The sequence below is a fragment of the Hoplias malabaricus genome, chromosome 1 (genome assembly GCF_029633855.1).
Source record: "Hoplias malabaricus isolate fHopMal1 chromosome 1, fHopMal1.hap1, whole genome shotgun sequence".
Lineage (NCBI taxonomy): Eukaryota > Metazoa > Chordata > Actinopteri > Characiformes > Erythrinidae > Hoplias > Hoplias malabaricus.
Window position 1 is genome coordinate 71,783,801 of NC_089800.1, and position 10,656 is coordinate 71,794,456.

At 37.0% G+C, this 10,656-nt stretch overlaps 1 protein-coding gene and 1 long non-coding RNA gene across 4 annotated transcripts in view; one reads left to right on the forward strand and one right to left on the reverse strand.

The window, feature by feature from the left end:
• LOC136697607 (serine/threonine-protein phosphatase 2A 56 kDa regulatory subunit gamma isoform-like) overlaps positions 1 to 9,496 on the reverse strand; it is a 33,355-nt gene extending 23,859 nt beyond the window's left edge. The window contains exon 1 of one of the 3 annotated variants that reach the window (XR_010802728.1): positions 9,266 to 9,494. Coding sequence is in view for 2 of the 3 variants with exons in the window: in XM_066672824.1 (XP_066528921.1) it covers positions 9,266 to 9,359 (94 nt within the window). In the remaining variant the exon portion in view is untranslated. Of the gene's footprint in view, positions 1 to 9,265 lie in introns of all 3 variants that reach the window. The other 2 variants (XM_066672824.1, XM_066672831.1) reach the window with 2 other exon arrangements.
• On the forward strand, positions 9,064 to 10,305 carry LOC136697628 (uncharacterized). The gene is made up of 3 exons (XR_010802729.1): positions 9,064 to 9,151; positions 9,637 to 9,791; positions 10,140 to 10,305. It is a non-coding gene; the product is annotated as an uncharacterized lncRNA (long non-coding RNA).
• Positions 10,306 to 10,656: the final 351 nt, after the last annotated feature.

Genomic DNA, 10,656 nt, shown 5'->3' on the forward strand with positions numbered 1-10,656 from the left:
AACTGCACCCTTGCGTGGAACAAGGGCGCCCTCAAGAGGATGCCCTGAAGGACAACTTGAACTGATAAACGCAGAAGCATAGTTTAACGTTTAGTAACGCAGAGCCACACAGAGAGAGAACAACGGATCCGCTTTTTTATTTTTTTATTTTTTATTTTTTTAAACAGCAATGGTGGATTATGGAGCCTCTGAATAGTTCCCAGAAGTTAGTTGCTGATACCACCAGCGCCTTAGAGTTACAACAGAACAGATGCAAGTGTGATGCACATTTAAGACGTTTAAAGAATGAGATTTTATATTATTAGCACATCTACATCCAATTAACAAATGTGTTAAAAAGTGTTAATGGATATCCCCATTAAATTAGTAGGATAATAGGACTTTGAGTAAAGTATAAACATAACAATAACAGCCTGGAAATTATTCTAGCTTGATTTTTGTCTGGGGGAATATTTGTTCAATGTAACTGGGTATGTGACTGTAGAGTTGTGAGTGGAGAAGGTGAAATGAGAATTTATTCTGCAATAGAATCTAAGCTAAAGTTACACAACAGTAAGGAACAGAATTGTTTTTGTGGTTATATAGAATAGGATGTAATGCGTATCTGAGACTTTTAGACAGTAAAAAAAAAAAGAACACCTTTATCCTGCACTTTGGCGATCTAGCGGCGACAGAGTGCAACTAGTGCACCATTTGAGGTGATAGAGAAAATCCAAATGAATCGATTGCTCATTCTTGGTGTCCCGGATGTGTATCTGAATTTTGTGTAACTTGTATATCGGTATCTGAATTTCGTCTACCGAATTTGAGCAACTTCAAAATATATTGTTTGAATTTTTTGAGCTTGAATTTTTTTTAATCTGAATTTATTGACCTTGAATAATAACAGTGAAAACGTGTTCTTGAAAATTCACGAGTTTTATTCAAGAGAAATTATATTCAGATGCATAATTTCAGTGCATAAAAAATTCAGTGCTACAAATTCAAAGATGGTAATATTTCAAAATCTGATGAGACAGATTTGCTTCCATAAACACACACCTCTCTCACTCACTCTCTCTTTTACTCATTGACTCATTGAGTGATGTTTACAAAAGTAGTGAAAAAGGCTACTTTTGTAAACAAAAGGCTCTGGGGCTCCAACTGATTTTGAGCCGGGGGAATGTGTGCAATGGAATAAAATAATGTTGATATATTTTTCAGGAAAATATATAGAGCTACAAAAATGAAATTAAATGGGTTAAATTTATGTACAAGTATGGTCTAATCCATGCCTGTGAGGCACTCCATGGCTATGACTTGGCTGTCAGCTGCTATTTACCCTACCCTTTTACTCTTATTTGTGTTTTGGGCTTCAGTTTGCTGGAAAATAACCTGCTGTGGTGTGCTAAAATCCAAGTGATTGTTAGCTGACCAGCTGTGCTTGTAGCAACAGTGTAGAATAAGTTTTTTTCTTTCCAAACTTTCCTTTTCCTCCAGCACCAGTCACTGAAATTTGCTCTCCCAGAGAATGTTTTAAACCATCAACAACTAATTTCTCAATGCAAAATTGCAAGGAACGTTGATAAGAAATCATCATGCTACTGTGTTAAAATATTGCCACATGGGTTTGGGAGAACATTGGAAAAATTTTGTTAAAACACAGTCTGCAACATAAAACTCTTATTACACCAGTAGAAATATGTACATTAATTATTTGCAGAAACACTGCTAAGTTCTCTGGGTCCAGAGATTAACAGGTATGTGTGGATGCCTATTTGGTTTCAAAGGCTGCACATTTAAGGCACAAAATACAGGAATAATATCAAACAAAAAACGTTTAAATGTGTAAAATAGAGCTGATTGGACACAGGGATGTAAGTTTCTTTTGGTGAAAGGAAGAAGAAATTTTCAGCCCCAAGAAGACCATGCCCAATGGCAAACATAGTGGTGGGAATATTTTGATATAGGGGAACAATGTCGATGACAGGGAGGAGGGAAAACACGCACTTAACGAAGAGATACTGGGAGTGAAAGATGAAGCGAGAGGTGCCAGTGCATCAGCGGCTGCAGACAAGTCAGCAGCACAAGCAGAGGAGCCATCTGAAGCAAACAAGAAGACTCTAGGAGTCACATTCATACCCAAGAGAGCTCAAGCAGATACCGAACTTATGCACTATTTCAGGTGCTGTAGGGAATATTGTTACCCCACTTAGGTCCTCTCTGAAACCACAAAAGGTGAACATGTTGGTTTTCTTAGCATGCAACAAGAACATGACAACCCAGGTCTAACCTTACGGATGTCATTTGGTATGCTAAAGAAAGTTTCGTTTTTTTTCCTCCTGAAAACATTTTAGCCTAAACAATTTGCTTTATTTGTTTTGTTTCACAATGTTTATCCAGCAACAGGCAATATATATTTTTTCCATAAAGGAGAAGAGGCTTGCGTTCTTAAACTAATAATTAATTTGTCTTAAGACAAAATCATCTTTGCCCTTCATAAAGAAACTATATCTAATAACAGTGAACATATTAAAACCTATTTATATAGCTCAAAATTAAGATAAATGAAGAGATTAGCAAAGACAAATGTATGGCGCTAATATCGTGCATCAGGTGTTGAGTCACCCTAAATAACTCCAGGGGAAATTCTTTCACCGCGACAGCCCTATACGTGATCTCTAATTCCCAGTGCCCGTGGTGCTGATTATAATCTAACCGAAACACACCATTTTTAAAATAGCAGTAAAAGACACAAAATGTCACCTCATCTCACACACACACACAATTTGATGCAATATATCCATTATTGGCAACTCAGCGTAAATTAAACTTAAATACCAAATATGCTTGTAATCTATTTTCTCTGACCATTGAAAAACACGCATCTCCAAAAATAGCAACTTTACAGGAGATAAAAAAAATTGCTATTGGTCCATTCTTCATGACATTTTTACACAAACGAAAGCAATGATATAGTAAAACTAACTGACAAAAATTGACACATTGTTCTAGAGCAGGGGATCACAGGGGGTTCTAGAGCAGGGCAAGGCAGTAAAAATAGTCCCAGGGATGTGACAAAAGATCTTTTGGGACGCGTTGTGTGAGGTTAAATAAGAAACATTAAAAAGAAGGGAACGATTACCATTTGAAATATTCTCATAACGCTGAACATGGATTCTGTGTCCGGATAAAGTCCCATCATTCAGCATAAAGAGCCAATCAGATTGCTGGTTATAGGAAAAGTATATGCATGTGTGTTTATTTTTCAAAAATCATTATTTTATTTGTATATTTTACTTGAAATGAAAAAATGACATTTTATTTAGAGTATTTGTTCTATATAACTATTTATAAATTTTGTTGAAAATATTAATGTACAATTATTATTTTAAATGTACAGGATATGGCACTGATCATAATGCAAGTTATACATTATGTTCTGGGCCTTGGCTTGAGAAACTTTAATGAATTTAATTACCCCGTTCTAGAGAAACACCTTAAGTATTACATTAAAAAACTCACAGTATGTCGTTTTCCAAGTTGTCACTAAATAATTGTTCTGTAATTTCAGCTATATTTTATCTTGATGTACTTGGGTATTCCCAGCAAATCTGCAGTTTTTTCACAAAAGAGCACCTGACAGCGACGAGGTATGCTGTGTTCTGTGATTTGGAAAACATCCGTAGATGTCTTCTATGGATTAAAAGACTGTTAAAGGTTGCATCAAATATCTTTTTGAAGACCCCTTAGGAATCTGCACTGTTTAAGTGTATTCTTAAAAAGAAATGCCTAGTATGATGTATAATCTTAGCATGTTTACCAGTATCAGCTTACATAGCAGCTTAGTATGTTTACCAGTATTGTTCAGTGGGAATACAATTTACATTTTCAATGAAAACAGACATGGGACAAAATTACTCTTTATTTTGGACTGAATAAAACAAAGGAAATGCTAATTGCTGCAGCCTGCAATATGTAATGTAACCAAGATGACCGAATATTGTATGGCTTTGATGGAAGACTGATTATTTTACAGCTCTCAGGCAAGGCCATCTTGACCATGTCATCAATGTGGATTGATATGAGTGCATAATACAATGCAGTAATAATTCTGCTAATTCCAAAACTAAAACAAGTCAGGGTTGTGTAACAGAGAGAACAGCTTATGCCAAAGCGAAATCGACATTCAGAAAATCTACAAATTAATAAACATCTGTGGTTTGAACGTGCTCCGTTTTGACAATAATTAAGACGACACTGAACAAAAAAAGTCAATTGTAAACAATGAGAAAAAACAGTTTCAGCCAAAGCACAATCACACACCAAATATAAACAGTGCTCAGAAAACAAGAGAGGAACAAGCTCCCAGCAACACTAGAAAAAATGTCCCAGTTTTAATACTGGAGCAGATTTACAGCACAAGCCTCGACACTGAACTATGAGTCAAAAATACAAAAACAAATAATCGTTCATTAACTGTAATTGTGCTAAAATATACAATTAATTGTGATATTGATTTGTGCTCATATCGCCCAGCACTAACTACATTACAACACTGTAGAAAACATGAAAACCAATAGCATTAGTCTGTCCTTTTTTCTCCTTTCATTAATTGTATTTGAGAAATTACATCTTACCAGTATTTATGTATTAAGTTTTGTTCAAGGAAACATTGTAGTGTCTTCAATACAATAATTAATGCGTTTTTTATTTTTTATTTTAAGATATTAATTATATTAAAATAAGTAATATAATTATATTAATTGAATTAATTGATAAGTACTAATGACAAAAGAATATCCAGGATATCTATTCACAAAGCCAACTCTCCATGAAAAGCATGCATAAATGAAAAGGTTTAGTAATCAGTTCCAGGTTTTCTAAATCATCCTGTAACATCAAAAATAGAAAACCCAGTACTGCATTTTGTTTATACACACACAGCACATTGCCCTAGGTAGCGGCAAGGGCAAGCAGGCTTCTTCTCAGCTTGGCCCACAAAAAAAAAAAGCACAAATAAATGGCTGCCCTTTGAGGCTGAATCTGGTTTGATGTCATTTAAAATCAATAGTCAATACAAGAGCAGGGTGGAGATGGAGGGTTCGGCTTGACTGGATGATTTACAGCAGTGAACCAAGCTTTGGAACAATGTTCCATGTAAACGCATTAAATGGCACCACCAGAAAAGTACAAAATGATTATGCAATGTTTGGCTTCATGAACACAACCCCAAGTGTGCTCTCGCCCTGGTTCCTAAACAGCCAATCAGATCCCTTAATTATGGAACATGCTATGACTTGCAAACAGCCAATTATTTGTATCATATCCTGAATATTGTGTGGAGTAAGACAGAGTGCAAAGAGTGAGGATCAGTAAAATAAACAGGATTGGTCAGCTTGCAACTTTGCCGTTTTTTTTTTTTTAATCAGAACATGCACTGTCCTGACCAAGGGCAAGTAATATGAGCTTGTTAAGTGTGACACCATGTGTGACGTTTTGCTATTTCCAATCGCGCCTTTGGTCCCATTTCATACATTCATAAGGCATGTGTTTAATGTTTAAATGAAGCTGAATATCTCATCCAATTATGTTATCTTGGATCAGGGGTTCATTAAATGGAATAAATTGAACATAAAAAGAAGCAAACGTGTCTTTAGCAGCAATATTTGCACATTCGCTGCTCATTCTGATCTGTGTGATCTGCCGTGCGGACTGACTGTGCTGCTCCATTTCTAGGAGCTGAGGAGCCGCAGGGATGGGGAGCTGCTACTGCCCTATCTCTGGGGGCAGAGGAACTGAATCTCCATCTCTAGGAACCAATGAACCACGAAGAGAGAGCCGTATCTCACGCTGCTCCGTCTCAAAGTAGAGGACCTTTGGAGAGAGGCGCCTCCCGCTCCTGGTCACTCACGAGAGCAGCATTGGCCTAATGGTTAGAGGACCAGGCTTGGTGCCAGAAGGAACATCCATGGCCCTTGAGCAAGGCACTGAACCCCAAACACTCCCCGGGTGCTGGGGATGGCTGCCCAGCACTCTGGGTCTGTGTTCACAGCTCCTACTGCAGTAGTGTGTTAAAATCAGTTCAACCAATCAAATCACCGTAGTCATGGTTGCAGAAGAAAACAAATGAGCAGGAGAACAATGGCTGAACAGCCTGTTGTCCAAATCAGAACACAAATGCTTTAAAAATAATCAACACACTAACTTCTAAAATGCAGTGGTTAAAGAAAATATAATCTGATGAGAGGTGCAACAAGCAGAAGCAGAGCCTCAAACTCCCCCAGTGACCTTTGGAAACACTGTGGAAGTCCCAGTGTTTGTTCTGTAGACTGGGGTGGATTCAGTGTCTGTGTGTGTCATTTAGTTGCAGTTCTTAAAGTAAAATGATAAATTCATTATTACTCCTACTCAATAAATCTATTTTTTTCTTTCTCTTCCAGCATCTTCTCACAATTTGAGTGTTGAGAAAAAAAAATACATCTGACCTGGTGTGAAGATTTCAGTATGTTTCTATATATATATATATATATATATATTTTTATCTTTTTATTGTTTGTTTTTCTTACTACTAATGCTTCCGTTACGCAACAAATATTTAAAAAATAATAATAATCAATTCCTAGCAAAGGTCCTATGTGCTTGTGTGAAAAGGCCTTAAGGCTATTTCATATTCCATGCTAATGTTTACACTGTAGCCTTACTTGGCTTAGGCTACGAGGCTAGCTAGTTATTTGTGATTCTCAAATACTGTGAAGCAAGGTGAAATCTAGCATGGAATTTAGGACAGTTTTAATATATTTTGTATTGTCAGCATTCTAGCATTTTTTGTGCAGAACCAGCTGAATTCAGTAGTCTTCTTCAATAAATAGATTTAAAAAACCACAGAATAACAATAACCTATTTACAACCTGTCTTTGTACACAAACCAGTCCACTAACAACTATGCAACACAAATCACCATGTTCTGGCACACCATGGATGTTATTTTTAAAAAGCTTGCTATGTATGCACATTGACACTTTGTGGCACTGGCCACCTCTAAACATGCTTTTTGCCACCCCTGGGCCATAATAATTCCTACAACTGCCAATGGGGCAGTGGAAAATCACTTTTTATATAGTTCAGATTTTCAGACAAATCTGAGGCCGTTTAAAATATATTAACATTTAAAAAGAGAGCTATTGCAGTGTTTCCACTACATGTAGTTTACGGCAGGGGTCCACCGCTGCTTAATTATTGCCGCCGCTCCATCAGAATTTAAATAATTACGTGTAGCTCCAATTACAAAAGCAGAGGGCTTTTATTTTGGAGTGAGGAATACCGAAAATGGAAAAATGACACCTATCACACTATACACACCTGACAAGCGATTGAGTGAGCGAGATAGAGAGAGAGACAAAGAAAGAGACACACACACACACACACACAGAGAGAGAGAGAGAGTGTGTAGGAAAGAAAGGTTAGCTAATGTTAGCTAAAGCTAACTAGCTAAAGTTCATTTAGATTTGGTTTTACAGTTGAAAATATTTAGAATGCTACTTTTGGTTTGGAACATACTGTCTAATGAAGGGAGGCTGTTTAGATTCTACATATAAGCTTTAAAATAGTGCTGTCAAGGTTAACGTGTTCATTTTTAACACGGATTAATCATATGACCAATTTTACCCCAACATCTAACTAGTAAATTAAGAGATTAAAACTAAATTGAGATAATTATAATAAAGAAAATAAAGATTCCTATATCCAGTTTATCAAGTATACTAATGTTGTCACAATACCAATATTATGACTTTCAGTACGATACCTGCCTAAATATCTTGATACAGGTATTAAAATGATACCATGGCAAAAGCCTAAAACATCAGGAAAAGTAATGTACTTTCTCTACAAGCTGAAGGCGGTCAGCAAAAACACTGATATCTGCTTGTTAAGTGTGAAGCCACACTTGACGTTTCACCATTTCTGGGTCCAAACACACCTTCGACCCCATGTCATGCATTTATAAGGCTTTAACATTTGTTTATTTACAGCTAATGAGGATGATATTGTTATGAGGTTATGAAATGGATGTGTGTCTTACGGAAGCCCTTTTCTGCGCAGCAGGTAGTGTCGCAGTCACACATCTACAGGGACCTGGAGGTTGTGGGCTTAAGTCCTGTTATGGGTGACTGTCTGTAAGGAGTTTGATATGTTCTCCCTGTGTCCGCATGGGTTTCCTCCCACGGTCCAAAAATACACATTGGTAGGTGGGTTGGCGACTCAAGTGTGTCCGTAGGTGTGACTGTGTGTGTGTCGCCCTGTGAAGGTCTGACCCCCCCTCCAGGGTGTATTCCTGCCTTGTGCCCAATGATTCCAGGTAGGCTCTGGACTCACTGTGACCCTGAACTGGATAAGTGGTTATAGATAATGAATTAATGAATAAATGACATACACAAAATAAATACAGCCCACAACCATTATACCGCCCAACACTAATCCCCAGTGATTTTGCATCTCATTATTATATGTCAGTATTTCAAAGTTATTAAAGTATGGCTTTTTTCCCCAAATGGGCTTCCATGGAATGTGTTCAGATGTGGTTAAATGTATACATTTCATTCTCCGGAGCAGAGACTGCACACTGAAGTATGAAGATCTTCATTTTTCAAGAATGTGTTTATGACACAGATCACTTTTTTATGGTAAGATAATTATGTTACAGTTTTTTAGTGTTGAGCAATCAACATTGTAAACTTAAAAATTTCTAGTTTGGGATTTAGTTTGTGCATTTTCTGTTGAATATCTTAAATAACTTTGAAAATATTTGGTGTATTCCCTCTACAATTTTTGCAGGATTTTTTTTTCTTTTAAAACTGTGACAATGTTATTTTGTTGTGATAATTATCATTATCAAAAAGTACAGAGAAATTCATTGAAAATGTTTGTCCATATCAAGCAGGCCTATAATATGGAAATGAAAACTCATAATGACAAATCACTGTCATCGTCATAAACCTATACATTAAAAACAGTGCCACACACCCTTCCTTCAGCTGTGAGCTCACTTCCTCTGACATCAGATTTGTTGGGGGATGGGCAGAAGGTTGTAAACTATTTTTTCCTTCCGTTTCTGTGCTTCGCTAGTAATGCCTATAATAACAGCCACCAAACACCGACCAGACAATCCCAAGTAAGCAGAGCAATATCACTGACTAAATATAGAGCCCCAGTCACTACACAGAGACAGCAATATGTTCTCTAGTTCACCTCCAGAATGAAGGGGGGGAAACAGTAAGAGACCTACCTCTGAAGTGCATTAGGGCCACCGGCTGGAAAGGCCCGTTGGAATTAGGCGAGTCTACCACCATCCTGTTTCCTTCTTTATTGCATGTCAACATGTATACTGAATCGAGGAAAGGCAATCCAATTAAGGCAAGGAAGCAGCCTCCATTTTAGCACAAAAGCCAAGCAGAAAATGAAGCTCCCTGCTGCTGGAGGGAACTGGCTCGCCTGTGATGTCAGTACGGAAGGAGAAAACTCATTGGTTTGCTGCATCCAGGGATAGTGACGTCACCATAAATCAAACTACAATACTATTTGCTAGGAGAGAAAAATGGAGGGCTCACTAGGTTTAAGGCTCCTCCTACGCTCATGTATTTATAATTTAATCTACAGACTCCAATCCTTCTTGGAGGGTCCGGCTGTGAGGTTCGCAGCTCTCTGGTATAGCAATGAAGCGCGCAGTACGCCTGTACAAACGGAAAAAAATAATCGCTATTTCTTGAGTTATATTGGGTCACCTCGGGCGTGATTTCTTCTGCGGAGTCAAGGTAAGTTAAACAAGAGAACGTGAAATAACTTGCGAAAATATAATGAGATCAAATAAAATAACATACCACTGTAACGCACGGTTTTGTTTTATTTGATTTGATCATTTATCATCAACTGCCTTTGATGCCTGCCTTTGTGTAGTTACTTCTGCTGTATCCGTCACGTTACCAAGGTTTATCTATTTTATTGTAAATGACTCCCAATGAAGTACCACAGTTGTCAAGTGCCTGTGTGTGTGTGTGTGTATGTATGTATGTATGTATATATATATATATATATATATATATATATATATATATATATATATATATATAAAATCCTTCCAGTGACTCATATTTGTTTTTCAGCCAGGCATGGAAAGAGAATTGCATGCCGACAGAAGAATCCAAAGCTCCTGTGAGATGACCAAGAGCCAGGGACATGCAAGAAGCCACCGCATGACTCAGTGGCAACAATAATTTCTTCAAAGACATTGTACAGACACACAAATTTCATACGTTTAAGATGGCTTCATAATTTCTTGTATATACTTAATTTCTTTTTACTTAATAAAGTATCATTTTTATTAACAACTTTACAGCTTTAGAAGCTTTCACACCTAGAGACATGTCTAATTTTAAGGAATCCATAATATGTATAAAATACATATTTATGTCTGTAATGAAGCCAATATATTTTTACAATACATCACTACTACAAAATTACTACAAAACTACATTTTACAATACTACAGATTATTCAGCACACCAAAAGTGGCAAATACTCTTTACAGTGGAATTATTACACGTGGCATGATTATGAATGTATTCATCTGCCTTGCTGTGCCACCCTGCTATAAAACCAGCAGACTGAGTGTCATCAAAA